The 16,957-nt window shown below is 45.1% G+C and overlaps 1 protein-coding gene across 5 annotated transcripts in view; it reads left to right on the forward strand.

Moving 5' to 3' along the window:
* OGDH (oxoglutarate dehydrogenase) overlaps positions 1–16,957 on the forward strand; it is a 75,811-nt gene that overhangs the window by 30,922 nt on the left and 27,932 nt on the right. For 2 of the 5 annotated variants that reach the window (XM_059934254.1, XM_059934257.1), the window contains exons 4-6: positions 254–356; positions 6,660–6,704; positions 14,691–14,806. In XM_059934254.1, the coding sequence (XP_059790237.1) occupies positions 254–356; positions 6,660–6,704; positions 14,691–14,806 (264 nt within the window). Of the gene's footprint in view, positions 1–27; positions 119–253; positions 357–6,659; positions 6,705–14,690; positions 14,807–16,957 lie in introns of those variants that run through there. The other 3 variants (XM_059934255.1, XM_059934256.1, XM_059934258.1) reach the window with 3 other exon arrangements.

A 16,957-nucleotide genomic window follows, 5' to 3' on the forward strand; every position in this document is an offset into this window, starting at 1 on the left:
AATGACTGCTTGTATTATTGCTTCCAGGTCAGGGGTCACCACATTGCAAAACTTGATCCTCTCGGAATTAGTTGTGTAAATTTTGATGATGCTCCAGTAACTGTTTCTTCAAACGTGGGTGAGAATTAATCTGTAAACACTAATTTTAATGTAATTTTACTTTGTTTTTTTTTTTTTTTTACCCCTTCCCTCTTTTTTTTTCTCCTGTCCTTTTGTGTGTGTCCTTCCCTCTCCATCGCTGGCCCATTCGTAGATACGAGGGCACCATGTAGCACAGCTGGACCCCCTGGGAATTTTGGATGCTGATCTGGACTCCTCCGTGCCCGCTGATATTATCTCATCCACAGACAAACTTGGTGAGGGTCTGAGAGTGGCCAGCGCTGCGCTGCTTGGCTCCTCTCTCTGTGTCCCAGCCTGTGGCAGCCAGGACGTCCACAGGCGGAAGGGAAAGGCTCTTAAGTTTCCTTCGTTCTGATCACTTGACATTTATCAGTCATGTAACCTTAGTGTGTTTTGGGCAAGTTATTTTCATCTCAGCTTTTCAGCCAGATCGTATGAGCTCAATTGTCTAAGTCTCAAAATTGGAAAGTAAAATTTGGGGGCAGAAAAGGTTTGTGGCACAGAGAAAAAGATGACCCACCCAGGCAGGTGGGTCAGAAGATATTCCAGAGAGCAGCTCGTCTGGCTTCGGTTTCCAGATCTCAGGGCAGTGCTGCCCCAGACGGGGCACTGCTCAGGACTGTTGTCACACGCTGTCTGCTCTGAAGCACGGTGTGGCCTGCCTTTGACAGGGCGAATTCCAGAGCAGGTGGTGCAGTTTGGGTGTCTCGATTCTCAAATGCCGGTGATCATACTGAGGAAACTTTGGAAGGTGTCCCCGCGCGCAGGGAGGCGCACGCGGCGCGCAGGCGCTGTAGTCCCGCACACGGTGCCCCCTCTGTCTTGAGCAGAGGGGCGTGGCTGGGCTCACACCTGCGGTTGCTTTCTCAGGTTAACCTGCTCTGAGTCACCGTGCTGCTAACCTGTGCTACAGAAATGACGATGTGACTAATTTTTAAATGGCCAGGTTGTTTTTGAGAAACACTGTGCATGCTAATAGAACTGATGATTACCTACCTGCCTAATGCTGCTCTTTGGGAGGGGACGAAATTTGCCTTCTGAATAACAGTCACTAACGCTCTGTGGTGCCCGAATGCCCTTAGAGGCGTGTCCGAGTTGTGACGTGGGAGGTCAGGCACTAGTCAGGTAAGGCTGGATTTCAAACAGTGTTGGCCCTGGGATTGCTGTTAGAGGTTTGTCTCTGCTCTGTCTTCATTTCAGAAACACTCCTAGGTAATACAGGGTTTCCTCTACTTTGTACCTGCACTTTAGCAGTTTTTGGAAGACAGATTAGAGAAACCCTCCTGAATATGATTAAATAGGGCCAGTTCAGATTGTCGGCAGGACATGAGCTTAATCCTGCTACTTTATTGAGTGGTGACAACTTAGTGCACCCCAGAAGTGAGCTTCTCTTTGCAGTGTCCCCCAGGACGCTTGGAGCTCCTTTCCTCTTGCTCGCCACTTAGTCCCCGCAGCACCCAGGCCCGACCCAAGCTGTGCTCACCGGTGCTGAAGCCCCCTCAGCACCGTGAGTCCCCTCCAGGTGCTTAGGGCAGGGCAGAGCACCCGCCCCTACGTGAGAGGCCTTCGAGCCCCAGGGCACCAGCTGCCTGATGAGAGCGCAAGGTCCTGTGCCCTGGAGCTGTCTCTCCAGAAAAGGATGACTGCAGAGCCAGCCCGGCACAGGCCACAGAGGCTGGCGTTCCCATGCACAGTCAAGCATTTAAACAAGAAAGGCACAGGGGAGATGGGGTCTCCTTCTCCCGTCTGAAACTGCATCTCCCCTGTTCCTTGTGCCATCCCTGGTTGCTAGTTTCTTGGTATCAAAACGGACCTTTTTCGGTGGTTCGCAGCTCATTAGCACTGCCTGGGGAGCCTGGAGCTCTTCTCTGTCCCACTCGAGACTGGTCAGGGTGGGATGGCGCCCGCCGCAGCCCACAGGCTCAGGCGGGGCTTTCTTGGAAGTGCCCCCCAGGCCACCCCAGCCCAGGAGTCTGTGAAGGGTGAGAGCCCCCAGGCCTGTTGATGCTGCCTGGCTCCTCGGTTCACAGCTCTCATCAGGGGCAGGGGCAGAGGCAGGACCTCTGTCGTTCTTTCTAGTTCTTTCTTGGCCATCTCGGCCTTGCCTTACATCCAACTCTGGAATAGTGCCCCGAGTGTGCCTCTGTGAGGTTCTGCGTCAGCATGACGAGGGTCATAAGCCAGAGACACACAGAGGTGGCCCAGAACTTCCTGCGCTCATTTGAGGAAGACTGGGCATCCTCCAGCTGTGAGCCCTTCAGAAACACCAGGAGAGAGCTGGGCGGCAGCCCCCTCCTGTGCAGGAGAAAAGGGCACTGCATCCTGAGAATTCAAAATAGTGTGACATAAAGGTCATGATCAATGGGATTAGCGTAGGAAAGTTAGTCTTGAATTATCTCACCCTTGATGTATGTAGGTCTTCATGAAAACAGCTGGTCCAACGTGACTGCTCTGTTCAGGGACACTGGACAGTCCCTAGAGCACTTTCCTGCCCACCATCTTATCCGAACCTCAGGGCCTGGGTTCGAGCCAGCTCCCTATGTGGAAGCCCGGCTCTGCCAGGGCTAGCTGTGTGCCTCTGTCTCTGTCTTCTCATCTGTTAGGTTGTTTCAGAAGTAAATAAACTCCTTAGAATAGTGCCTGGAGCTTACTAAGCTCCATGAAGGTGTGAGCTACTGTGATTATTAACCATCTTTTGAGATAAGTAGCTGCTGGTCTCTCTGGTAAAGATATATATTTAGAAACCAAGAAATGGAGCAAATAACCCAGAGTCGGTCCCACAGGAGTTGGTAGTAGTAAGGACTGGGGTGCAACCTGAGTGATGAGGAAGCAGGGTAGCTCCGGTGCAGGGACCTGCCAAAGTGGGGGGGGGGGGTGGTCAGCGTGGCCCACGTGTTGGTCTGGGGTAAGTGAGTGACTGCAGCGGTGTCCTCTGTTGCACAGAAGCCTTCCCCAAGCTTGCGTCCCACTCATGACACCTCTGAGCTGCCCTTCCTTTCTCCCGGTGGATGCAGCACAATTTCTCCATCCTCTTGTGGGGAAACCGAGGCCCAGGCGGTGATCACCCCCCATGTATTTGAGCATTGTGCTGTTGCTGGAGCAGCACACGGAGGGGAGGAGCAGCTGCGAGCCTTGGGTGAAGTCAGGAAGCCGTTCCCAAGGGCAGCGCTAGCCAGTGCAGGTCTGCAGGGCGAGCGGGGCTGATGTCCTCTCAAAATTTTTTTAATAAGGTGGAAAATATGAAGAGTTTCCACTGAGTTCTTGCCCTTTTCTGACCAATTCTGAGAAGGTTGGGAAACGCTGGCCTAGGTTCCCTATGCTAACATCCTAGAAATACTCATGGCCCCTGCAGTGACAGGTAGAGAGAGTGTTAACAGGTAGACAGCAGACTTGGCCAACATGCTCCAGCTCCTGGATGGTCCCAGCATGTCAGGGTCACCATGAGACACGTGCACACAGAACGTACTGTGAATGCAACAGAAATATCATTGAGATGGTGGGGTTATTGATTATTTTGATTAAAATTTAAAAATTAATGTTAGAACAGTTTCTCAGTTAGGTGTGGGTTATGTTCTAGAATTGTGCAGTGACTGCTTAGGAAAGGGGGGCCTTTTCCCAGCATGTGTTATGTTAGGAGCCAGGTTCCAGGTGGCCCCCAGAAGCGCATCTTGATTTATGCCAGGCTGTGCCGTCGACCACACGTCGGGTGGAGGAGAGTTGAGCTCCAACCTGAGATGCCTGGGCACACATTCCACATTCCTCCCTAGGGAGAGGCAGGAAGTCTCCAGATGGGATCAGGTTTCCTAGCGAGGCCTCTCCTGGTTGGCCCTAAAGAAAGGTCAGCGTGCAGCTTTTGACAGCGAGTCCCTTGGGGTCGGGGTTGTGGGTTGTTGCCACCTTCAGTAGAAACAAATCAACTCCAGACAGCCTGTGTGCTCTTTCCCCTCCAGGCTGCAGTCCTGCGCTGGCATCCAGTCCTTGCTTCGCTGGGGTGAGGACGGGGCGTGGGGCAGTCTTGTTTCTGACCTCAGCAGAGCTGCCCTTGGCTGGGTGGGGACGTGGAGAAAGTTCTCATCAGCTCTTGCCCTCAGTTTCCTCTCCTCTTCCAAGTGCAGCATTTGAGTTAGATTCCAGCTTAAAAATGCCATCGTCTGTGGTTTCTGTATAAATTCTATAGTATAACTATTCACAGTGACAAAAATGATTGAAATTTACTTAAATGTGAGATTTAAACATAATTAAAGGAGAACTCAAAACAAATTCTATAAATAAAAGAGAGGAAGGTGTGAAACTTCTGTTTACCATTAGTGTTTGCAAATTGTCAAACTTAGGAAATGAACTTGAGTTAAATAGTTAAAAGGGCAATTCAAAAGTCCAAATTATGGCAACATTTTAGCTACTTCATGTCCAGCACAGCAGGACATGAAGTCTTCCCACCCTTCTGACCTTCCAGAACGTTCTTTCTGGTTGAGTTTTGCCCCCTTGATGGCTGGGAAGAATGAGCTAAAAATAGAGTTGAATTTTAATCTGCTTTCATAATTTCAGAACAATAGAGAGCAGTTTACTTAGCATTTATTGGCTGCTGTGTGGAGTGTGTGGTGCCACCAGACCACTGAGTGAAGAGTTGGGATCAGGTTCCCCAAGTGACTCAGGAGGGCAGGCCAAGCTAAGGTCATTGTGGGTACATCCCCCTGCAGGGATTTCCTCCCTCCTGGATGCCCAGGAACTGGCAGACCAAGGCACATCCTTGCTTCTTGCCGGCTATGCTTCGCTTAGAAACAACACGGCCAAATCTCAGCCGTTCTCTGTCTCTCCAGCAGAGCATCTTGTGCTCATCAAGAAGTAATTTTTAAAAATGTTTTAAAGTGCTCAGGTGCTGGGAATCCCTTGTGCTTTCTGTAAATGACAACCAAAATATCTATTCTCTTTCCACTCTCCTTTGGTTTGTGTCTTTTCTTCGTATTTTATTTTAAAAATATCCAAAAAGTGCAGATAAAAATAAAAGCATCCACATATCCAGTACCCAGAGTGAACAAATGTAAACATTTTACCATATTGCCTTTAGATTTTTTTTTTTTTAATTTTATTATTTTTTGGCTGCATTGGGTCTTTGTTGCTGCGTGTGGGCTACTCTTCGTTGCGGTGCACGGGCTTCTCATTGTGGTGGCTTCTCTTGTTGCGGAGCACGGGCTCTAGGCGCGTGGGCTTCAGTAGTTGTGGCACGTGGGCTCAGTAGTTGTGGCTCGCGGGCTCTAGAGCGCAGGCTCAGTAGTCGTGGCACACGGGCTTAGTTGCTCTGCGGCATGTGGGATCTTCCCAGACCAGGGCTCGAACGTGTCCTGTGCATTGGCAGGCGGATTCTTAACCACTGCGCCACCAGGGAAGTCCCTAGATTTTTTTTAACACACGCACATTTGCAGTTCCCTTTGAGGCCAGCGGCGCGTGGGGAGGTGGCGGGAGAGGTGGGGAGATAGTCCCACAGGCAACGCTTATGGCTCCTTGGCGTGGTCCTATGTCTTGATTATGAGGATTGAAGGAAAAAAATGAAGAGTCTTCATCCTTGGCTTAAGCAAAGCATCCATGCTTTTGTGCAGGACCTGGACGTTCCATTGTCTTGAGAGCCCCTTGCTCTGAGGTCTTTGGTAGGTGCTGCCGTCCTCGAGGGCGAGGAGGAGAGCTTTACCCGCTCAGAGCAGGCGTCTCCATCCTCTCTGAGTCAGAGCTCTTGCCATCAGCGTCCAAGGATGCATTGGCTGGCCTTCCTCTCTACTCCCAGGGCAGGGAGCAGCCACAGTGCCAGTGACCATGCTCTGACCCCTCAGTCCTCAGGCCCACCCTCCCAGGGAACCAGCGTCAGGAGGTATTCTGTGTGTCCAGATCAACATCTTGATTTTCACTAGCGCCAGGCAAGCTTCCAGGTGTGGGGCAGGAGTGTGTGCACCTGTGCACGTGTGTGGCTCTCGGCCTGTGTCCTCAGCAGATGAGTTCCTCCATCCTGGTTCTACCTTCTCGAGACGGGAGACCGAGGACCTACCTTCTACTCTTTAGAGTCCAGCAGGAGCTTGAGGTTTTGGGTCTAGTCTGCTGCCTGATGCTCCAGTTCTGAGGAATGGGGCTCAATAATTAGGCTTTTTCATTTTCTTTTCCCCAGTTTTTTCATCCCAAAGCAGTCTGGACTGGGTGGATTTGACTTCCCTGGAGAGCTCTGTGTCGGCCACTTGTTCAGGGTGGGGAAGTGAGGAAGTCTCAGCTGCCGCCACACGGTGGCTTCTCAGTCTCAGGGAGCTGCCTTTCCCTCCTTCAGATTCACCTTATTCCAGCTGTTCATGAACCGTTTCCATGTTTATCAAAGTAGCTCTCAGACCACCTATCCCCCCTCCCTTGTTCTCCTTCAGTGTCTATGTCTGTGTGACAGTGTTTGTGCTACCTGTTCCTGCAGTAATGGTGTAGGGTTTTGGGTGTTTTGGGTTTTTTTAAACTAACTCTCACCTGTCTTTTTCCCTCCGCGCTCACCCATGCTATCCCACTCTGCCTCTCAGATCTTGCAGTTTTCAAGGAACGACTTCGAATGCTAACAGTAGGAGGTATGAAAATAACGAGCCTTTCACTTTTCTGGAGCTGAGGAGTTCATTTGAACAGGATGTGCATCTTTCCCCAGCATGCAATTTGGGGAAAGTTGACACAACTCTGTCGAGTGTTTTGAAGTTTGTTAATTGTCTTGAGATATGTTTTTCCTGTCATTTGGCTGTTATCCAACAGGTAGAGCTACTCACCATGTCATATTAGCTTCTGTCCATTTGTGTTCTGAAGAGCATTTTCACCTCCACGTGTGTCTCACCGTCGCTTCGCCGGGCTTCCGTCTTCAGCGTAGGCTGTCTCTAGCTCCTGCTGTAGCCAGCGGGGACCCGAGGCCGCACTACATGCTGCATGTTGGCACGTCCTTTCCTCCACGTCCTGCACTGTGCCTTTGACTGGACTCTGGATTCTTTCAGATTCTGCTTCCTGGGCATTTTTTCCCTTTTGATCCTCCCATGTTTGAAGGACAACTGAAGTACTGATAAAAAGTTACTTAATGAAGTAAGGAATCCTTAATGACCCTTGGTTCTGGGCAGAGCACCTTTGAAGAATCCAGAGTGGGGAGCCGGGGGTCATCTGCCTGCTGTCACTCACCCCAGTGGCCAGTCTTCCTTCCATGCCTGGTGTCACTCAGAAGTTCTCTTTTTCCTCCATCTTATAATGTCTGTGAGACTCTAATTTTGATTAAACTTTTCATTTTGAAATAATTGTATGCAGTTATGAAAAATAACGGAGACATTCTCATATGCCTTTCAGCCAGTTCCCTCAGTGGTACCATCTTGTAAACCATAGTACATCACACCAGGATACCAACACTGACAGCAGTCAAGCCACAGAGTCTACATCACTCCAGCGGTCATTCCTGCTGCCCCTCTGTAGCCACACTTACTCCCCTTCTACCCCACCCCCATGTTTGACCCCTGGCAACCACTGTTCTGTGCTGCATTTCTATAATGTTGTCATTTCAAGAATGTTTTACAAATCACAGTATGTAACATTTTGGAATTGGCATTTTTCAGTCAACATGATTTTCTAACACTAGTTTTTTCCTTCTTAATTGCTGAGTAGCATTCCTCTCCATAGATGTCCCAGAATTGTTTTAACCATTTACTCATTGAAGGACCTTTATGTTGTTTCTGTTCTTTGGCTAATAGAGTCTTTTACAGAGCAAAAGTTTTAAACTCTATAGTCCAGTGTATCAATTTTCCCATGATCCATAAGATCGTATTTTTGGTATCAAGTTTAAGAACTCTTTTCTTAGCTCTAGATCCTGAAGATTTTCTCCTCTGTATTTTTCTAAAGGTTTTATAGTTTTGCATTTAACATTTAAATCTATGATCCATTTTGAGTTCATTTCTGTATAGGATATGAAGTTTAGATCAAGGTTTGTTTATTTTGGGCCTGTGGATGTCAATCGCTCCAGCACCATTAACTGAAAAGTTTGTCTTTCTTATCATTGAATTGATTTTATACACTTTTATCAAAAATCAGTTGGCCTTATTCAGTGGGTCTGTTTCCGGGTTCTCTATTCTTTTAATAGGTGTGTCTCTCCACCAGTACCACACTGTCTTGATTACTGTAGCTGCTGAACTTTTATTTTCCTTTTCCAGAATTGCCTTGGCTGTTCTAGGGCCTATCTCTTTCCATGTAAATTTTAGAATAAGCTTGTCTACATTTACAGAAACTCTTGCTGACATTTTGGTAGGAATTGTGTTAAACCTATAGATCAATTTAAGGAGAATTGACATCTTTACTATGTTGCCCTTCAATCCATGAACATAGTATGTCTCACTTATTTAGATCTTTGATTTCTTTCATCAGCTTTTTGTAGTTTTCAGCATACAAATTCTGTACATGTTCTGTTAGATTTACATGTCAGTACTTCCTTTTTAAAAAAAAATTTAGTGTCCATCTATTCATTACTAATATCTAGAAGTACAATTGATTGTTTTTATGTTGTGTCCTGTGACCTTGCTGAGCTCATTTATTCTAGGACTTTTTTTTTTTAGTAGATTCTTCAGAATTTTTTGGGTAGACAATCATCTCACTTGAAAATAGGAACAATTATTTCTTCGTTTCCAATCTGTTTGCCTTTTATTTCCTTTTCTTGCCCAATTGCCCTGGTTGGACCTTCCAGTACCATGTTGACTAAGAGGCATAAGAATGAACATCCTTGCTTTGTTCCTGATCAATGTTGGATTACATCGATTGATTTTCAAATATTAAACCAAACTTCATGTACTGCTGGAATAAACCTCAATTGGTCATGGTATATAATTGTTTTTGCATATTGCTGCATCTATATATATGTATTTGCGTCTGTATTTGTAGGGAATATTGGTCTGTAATTTTTTTTTTTTCTGACTGTCTTTGTCTGCTCTTGGTATCAGGGTAATTCTAGCTTTGTAAAATAAGCTGAGAAGTTTTCTTCCTACTCTAATTCTTGAAAGAGATTGTGTAGAGTTGGTGTTAATTCTTCTTTAAACATCCAGTAGAATTCCCCAGCAAAACCATCTGGGTTTGGATTTCTTTTTCAGAAGCTTTTTATTTATGAATTCAATTTCTTTAAAAGTTAGAGCTATTCAGATTATCTGTTTCATAGTGGGTGGGTAACAGCAGTTTGTGTTGTTCTAGGAATGGTTTGTTTACATGTGAGTTGTCAAGTGTATGTTGTTCATAGTATTCCCTTAGTATCTTTTTGATATCTGCAGGATCTGTATTGATATCCCCTTTTATTCCTGATATTGGTAATTTGTGTCTTCTCTTTTTCTTTGTTAGTCCTGTTAGAAGTTTGTCAGTGTTACTGATCTTTCCAAAGAACCAGCTGTTTCATTGATTTTTCTGTTTTGCTGTTTTCAATTTCATTGATTTCTGCTCTTATCTTTATTTCCGTACTTCTGCTTTCTTTGTATTGTTTTTTTTTTTTTCCTTCTTTTTCTAGGCTCTTGTGGTAAGATCTTATAGATTACTGATTAGAGCCTTTTCCTCTTCTCTAATGTTTGCATTTACTGCTGTAAATTCCCCTCTCAGAACTGCTTTAGCTGTTCTACAAACTTTGACATGTTGTATTTTCATTTCCATTCAGTTCAGTGTATTTTTTGATACCCCTTAATATTTCTTCTTTGACTCATGGATTATTTAGAAGGTGTTGTTTAGTTTCCAAGAGTTTGGAGATTTTCCTTTTATCTTTCTCTTATTGATTCTCTAGTTTGATTCCATTGTTGTTGGAGAATGTACTCCACATAATTTCAGTTCTGCTAAATTTTTTTGTTTTTGGCTTCGTCGAGCCTTAGTCGCAGCATGCAGGATCTTTTGTTACAGCACGTGGGCTTCTCCAGTTGCATCGCACTGGCTTCTCTCTAGTTGTGGCGCGCGGGCTTAGTTGCCCCGTGGCATGTGGGATCCTGGTTCCCCGACCGGGGATCGAACCTGCATCCCCTGAATTGGAAGGCAGATGCTTAACCACTGGACCACCAGGGAAGTCCCTCAGTTCTGCTAAATTTGTTGAGGTGTTTTTATGGCCCACTATATTGTCTGAATTGGCATGTGTTCCATGGACATTTGGAAAGAATGCATACTCTGCTGTTGTTTGGTGAAGTGTTCTATAAATGTCCATTAGATCCTGTCAGTTGTAGAGTCTTTCTATATCTTTGGCAACTTTCTATCTACTTTTTTAATCGATTATGGAGTGAAGGGCTTTGAAATCTCCAGACAAACTGTGGATTTGTCTCTTTTCAGTCCTCAGGGGTTTTTTTTTTCACATATTTTGCATCTCTGTTGTTTGGTGCACACACACTTAGGATTGCTATGTCTTCTGGGTGGCTTGATCTTTTTATCATACAATGTCCCTCTCTGTCTCTAGTAATTTTCCTTGCTCTAATGTATACTTTATCTGATGATAATATAGCTACTCCTGCTTTTGTTGGACATGTTTTACATGACATATCTTCTTCCATCCTTTTGCTTTCAATCTGCCTAAATCACTGTATTTGAAGTCAAGCATATAGTTGGGTCCTGTTTTTTTAATCCACTCCATCAGTCTCTGTCATTTAAGTAGACCATTTATATTTAATGTAACTATTGATATGTTAGGGCTTAAGTCTACCATTTTATCCTTCATTTTGTTTGTCCCTATTCATTTCTCTGCTTTTTTTATCCTGACTTCCTATAGGTTTTTAAACCTATACTTTAAAAATTCCATTTTTATTTATATATAGTCTTTTATCATATCTCTTTGTGTTTTTAGTGGTTTTTAGCCTTTTTAGTGGCTGTTTAGGTGTTATATCACTACATAACTTATCACAATCTAATGGTGTCATCATTTTACCAGTTCAAGTGAAGTGTACTTACCTCCCTTTACATCCCTTCATTCTCTCCATGTAAAATATATAATTATCTTAAATATTTCCTCTACATATGTTTAGAACTGCATCAGATAATATTACAAATTTTGCTTCAATCATCAAACATAATTTAGAAGACCCACGAGGAGAAGGAAAAGTCTTTTATTTACCTGTATTTTTTAGTTCCATGTTCTTTCTTCCTTCTTCCTGTCTGATTCCTTCTGATATCATTTCCTTTCTGTTTACAACTTCTTTTAGCCATTCATTTAGGATGACAGATTCTTTTAGTTCTCTTCATCTGAAAATGTTTTGATTTCTCCTTCATTCCTATAGGATATTATCACTGTATATAGGATTATGGGGAAACAATTCTTTTCTTTCAGCTCTTGGTAAGTGTGGTGCTACTTCTGGTCTCCATGGCTTCTATTGAGAAATCCACTATTATTTGAGTTGTTTTGTCCTCTGTTGAGAAATCCACTGTTATTTGAGTTGTTTTGCCCTCTAGGCAAAGTGTCACTATATTCTGGCTGCTTTCAAGATTTTTTCTTTGTCTTTAAATTTGTCTTTAAATTCAGAAGTTTAATTGTAACATATTTTGACATGGATTTCTTTGGCTTTATTCTGTGAGTTCACTGAGCTTCTTGAGTCTGTGGGGTAAGTCTTTTGCCATATTTGGGAAGTTTTCAGCCTCCCGCTTTCTCTTCTCCTTCCAGGATTCATCAGAACAACTGAAATCTTTTGTTACAGCATCACATGTCCCCAGGACTTTCTTCCCTTTTTTTTCCCCCCAATCTGTTTTCTCTGTATTCTTCAGGTTGGTTTATTTCTGTTGTTCTCCCTTTAAGTTCACTGATCCTCTGTCCTCTGATAATGCCATTGAGCCCATTTACTAAGTTTTAATTTGGGTTATTATATTTTGCAGTTTCAAAATTTCCCATTTGGTGCTTCTTTGTATCTTAATTTTTTGCAGAGACTTTCTATGTCTTTGCTGAGACTTAATTTTTTTTTTTCATGTCTCTCATGTTTTAATTGCTCACTGAAATTATTTGATAATGGCTTCTTGAGAATCTTAGTCAGATAATTCTAACATCTGTGTCATTTTGGTGTTAGTGTCTATTGATTATCTTTTCTCGTTCAATCTGACATATTCCTGGTTCTTGTTATAAGTGATTTTTCTTTTTTTTTTTTTTTTATATTGAAACCAGGACATTTTGGGTATTATGAGATGGGATCTTGTTTAAATCTTTGTTATAGCAAGGCTCCTCTGAACACTGCTCTGGTAGGGAGGGGCCCACCTAGTTACTCCCCAGTGGAGATGGACATTCTGGGCCCCAAAGTCTCTGTTGACATTAGGGTGGGGGAGTGGGCTAGTGCATTACCTCCCAGAGGAAATGAAAGTTTGGGCTTCCTCTTGGGCCTTTTCTGAAACCTCTGGGTGGGGTCAGAGGTCAGAGTGCACTGCAGCCTGGCAAGGGTGTTGATGGAGCTGCAGTGTGTTCTGTATGTTTGGGTGGAGCAGAGCAGTTACAGTCTAAAAGTTTTCTGTCCTGCGAGGCTGCCTTTCTCCTGGTCCTTTAAAGAGAGCAGCTTTTGTTGGGGCTTTTTCTGTCTACACCTGTAGAAATTTACACATTCTTTGCTCCAAGTCTGGGATATGGGAGCCCAAAAGGAAACCCAGGGACCTCCTTGGCTGGTTGGCTTTTTTCTCCACCCTTTGGCGTCATCTTACATCTGTTTTATATATGATATCTGGGGTTTTAAGTTGCACTTGGTGGGGGAATAGGTAGGAATATGTCTATACTACCTTCCCAGACGTCTGTAGATTTAAGTTCTCAATGACTGAAGAACTCAGAAGCAAGGCCAGCAGTTTTGAAGTTCAGTAGCAGAGCCCAAGAATGATCAGTTCACGGTGATGGAAATGAAAAATCACACATATGGTGAGGCAGAGGGCTCTTCATGCTGAAAGGTCACTACAAGCCCACGTTCTCCTCTGGGACACACAGGTCATTGGTTAACTCCACAATCAAAATGTTCAAAATGTTCCCAACAGAGTGTGCACTCTTTGGATACCCCCGTTCCCTGAGCCCCCACTGCTGAGTGTTCCCATGAGCTAGGAAAAGTGTCCCCCAAATAACTCTGGTTTTCCTCCATAAACACTGAGAGCTGGGCTGTGAAGGGCCAGAGCCATGCTTTATCAAGCCCACGTGATGGCCCATCCTCATTCTTGATAGAATAACAGCAGGAAACGGGTGCATAGCTTAACCAAGCCACTCTACCATCACCACCGCCTCCACCCCAAGGTGAAAAAAAGCCAGGTTGCTTTTGTTTTAATAAAACAAAACAAGGTTGAAAAACATAGAATTTGCTTTTAAAACTTAAAAAAGAAAAGTGTCCTAGAGCATTAGATAAATAAAAGCTGTCGTTCCCAAGCCAGCTTGAATAGGATCATCCGGGAATGTTCATGGCCCATCCATGACCAGCTGAGTCAAGTCCTGGCATTGGAGCCTGGAAATGTGCATTTTTACAACTCTCCCAAATTCCCTAGAGATTTGGATACACAGCTGTGTTTGCAAGTGACTGCTTAGGTCCCTTACTGGGCCCTCTGTCTTATTTACACTTAATTAGGCCAGGAAATGGGAGACTGTCTGATCTTGCACAGTCAGGTGTTAGAGACTGGGGGTGCTCGTTTCACATTTCATCCTGGCGTCTGGGATTGTGACCTGCACCTTGCCTCACTCCAGCCAATATCTTGTGGGTGGGAGCCTAACCTATAGTGTCACTGGACAGTTTTCCTCCAAGTCTCTTCCCCTTTGATAATTATTGCAACATGAAACAAGCGCATAATGCCCTGGAAAGAGCCCCTCCACTCCATCACATGTTTGTCAGTTTGAAATACGCTTTCAGATGAGGAGGCACCTTGCACGTGGTGCTCAGCAAATAGCAGTGATGAGTCAGTGATAGTCGGTTCCTTAGCAATTAGTCAGTAAATACGTGTCGGTATTGGACTGGGGAGAGCGATAATCAGATCTGTGACTTACGAGCGCTGTCTGGAGAATGGGTCTTCATGTGCAGTTGGAGGTCTTCCAGGAGACGGCGCTGTCCTTCATCAGAGGTGGCTGTGGAAGCCTCTGTCCTGCTGCCTGGCAGCTCTCCCGCAGGCCACTGGGCTTCTTGGTGACTGTCCCTCACTTCTCAGTCTCCTAGCTTCCACTCACCACATACAAATGCCATCGCCATTAAGACATATATGACCTAGTCTAGTCCAGTTCCTCATTTTCTACTTGAATTCTCTCCTTAACTATTTTTCATTTGCTTTCTGATTGACTTACCCAGTGCCTTTTCAAAGCTAAATTGCTTTGTGTCTGTGGGACCTTGAAATACATTTTTCTCTAAATTATAAATAATTGGTGCACTGGACTAATATATGCATCATATGAATTTATTCTCCTTTACCTGTGATGCCAGTAATATACTCAGCTTCTGTTTGTTGCTAAAGTTTGTGTTTCTGGCTGTAATATAGTATTTATTTTCGTACATAACAGAGGTTTTTATGATTTTGTTCTTCTTTTTTCTCTCCCCTGGGGAGTCCCTCCCCCTTTTCCTAAACTGTGGCCCCCGTATGGCTGTGCCCGTCTCTCCTCACCCCCGTAGGGTTCTACGGCTTGGACGAGTCTGACCTGGACAAGGTCTTCCACCTGCCCACGACCACGTTCATCGGTGGACAGGAGTCGGCCCTTCCACTGCGGGAGATCATCCGACGCCTGGAGGTAAGAAAACACAAGTCATTTCCAGAAAACTCCAGTGGACTTGCTAAAAACTTGTGTTGGCAGGAGGCCTCCAGACTAGGTTGTTTTTCTCTTGATCCTATATATTTTTTTAATGTAAGGGATAGGGAATTGTTTTGTTTTGTTTTTTGCTATTTTGTTGATGAAAATCCATGTTTTTTTATTTTTACAATCAACCATAACAAAATGTAGACTTTGCTTCCGACTTTAAAAAATGTGTCCTAAAGCATTAGGTAAATAAAGGGTGTCATTCCTAAGCCAGCTTGAATAGGAACACCTGGGGAGATTCCTGGCCCACCTACGACCAACTGAGTCAGCTCTGGTTTTGGAGCCTGGAAATGCGCATTTTTACAAATCTCCCAGAGATAGGGATACACAGCTGTGTTTGCAAAAGACTGCTCGAGCCCCAGGTTGTACTGATCCAGCATTTGAAAGGGGCAGAGAGCCATGCACGGCTCTCATTTCATCCAATGCCAGAACCCAGGAGTTGGGCTGTTGTGGGCACTTGGACCTGGACTCCAGGGGTCCCAGCCATAGCACCCCCTGTCCCCAGAGGGCCCCACGTCCAGGGCTCTTCCAAGAGAGCCTCCCATTCTGACTTGTCCCAGTTTGGAATACCCCTTCTTGTTGTTTACAGATATTTGTGTAAACTCACCCAATGATGGTGGGTTGGGTATGTTTACACGTGACATGTGCATGCACTGGGCGGCTGTGTGAGCTGACAGAACTTAAGTATGTTCTTGGTCCCGTGACATAATAATCAACTTGCAGCTCTTTGAATATTTAGAGCGAGTGCAATTCCTTGGCTTCCTAACGTCTCACTAGAGAGAGAAGCTAAGAATCGGCACCTAAAACTCCCTGCCCTTTTCTCCTGGGGATTGAGCCAAGAACAAGAAAAACAAAATATGATCCAGGGGCCCAGTAACTATGTGTCCAAGTTAATAGCTAAATTCATGCTGATAATAATGGAGACATACTGTTTTTGACCTAATAGTTTCCTTTGAGCCTTTAATTGTTCAGTAATGGACATACTGCCCATCAGGCATAAGGAGCACGGGCGTGTTCTCCTGCCTCCACGGGTAAAGGAGGGAGCCCCCTCCCCCTCCCCGCCTCTTTCCTCCCCACTTCCTCCCTCCCCCTCCTCTCCCCCTTTCCCTTCTTTCTCTTCCCCTCCCCTCCCCTCTCCCCTCCCCCTGCCCTCTTCCCCACCCCTTCTTCTCCTCTCTGCTAGGCTTACAACTCAGACTTGGGTCCCAGGGAAGATGCACCCTTTTTTAAGCTGATGGAGGAAGGTTCAAGGTTCATGTTAACAGACGCTGTGGCTGGGCCATGTTTTCTCAAATGTGTTTGTGTAGAAATACACTTTCTTCTGCGGCTCAGTAGATCAGGGCACTGTCACTGTACAGCTCCAGTGGAAGTGGTGACTCGCTCTGGCTCTGAAGTCAGGGAAGGCAGGCCAGCACCCCCCATCCCTGGGCTTCTTGTGCATCCAGTTTAAAAGTTCCCAGTTTATCACGTGAGGTGTCATCAGGGAAATATAGTTTTGGAGTTAATGAAAATACCTTAAACACCAAGGTCTTTCCCAGCTCCATTTCCTCTTTTTGTCCCTAGGCAAGATTTTCCTCCTCTTGGCTAGGATGATAGCGAGCGCGTTGTGGTCGGCCATTATTTTGAGTTCAGGCAAATGTCCCTTTGTTTCATTATCATGGAATTAACATGCAGAGGTGCCCACCCCTGCTCTGGTGTCAGATCTGGACCCACCACTGGGATCCCAGGTGCATCCTCACCCTGCACTGTGCCAGCCAGTTTCCATGTCTGTAGTGAAAACCAAAGGGGGTCACGGACAGAACCACCAAGCAGAACTCGGCCCTCTAAGTGCTTGGTCAGCATGGCTGCTGCGAAGACGTTGAAAGGCATTTGTGGGCTCTAAAACTTATTGTCGGGAGTTCCCTGGTGGCCTAGTGGTTAGGATTCAGTGCTATCACTACCATGGCCTGGGTTTGATCCCTGCTCAGGGAACTGAGATCCCACAAGATGTGCAGCGTGGCCAAAAGATATAGATATAGATATATATATATAAATTAATTAATTTTAACAAATTATTATCACACCAGGGCATTGCTTTTTAAATTC

This window comes from Balaenoptera ricei, chromosome 9 (genome assembly GCF_028023285.1).
Source record: "Balaenoptera ricei isolate mBalRic1 chromosome 9, mBalRic1.hap2, whole genome shotgun sequence".
Lineage (NCBI taxonomy): Eukaryota > Metazoa > Chordata > Mammalia > Artiodactyla > Balaenopteridae > Balaenoptera > Balaenoptera ricei.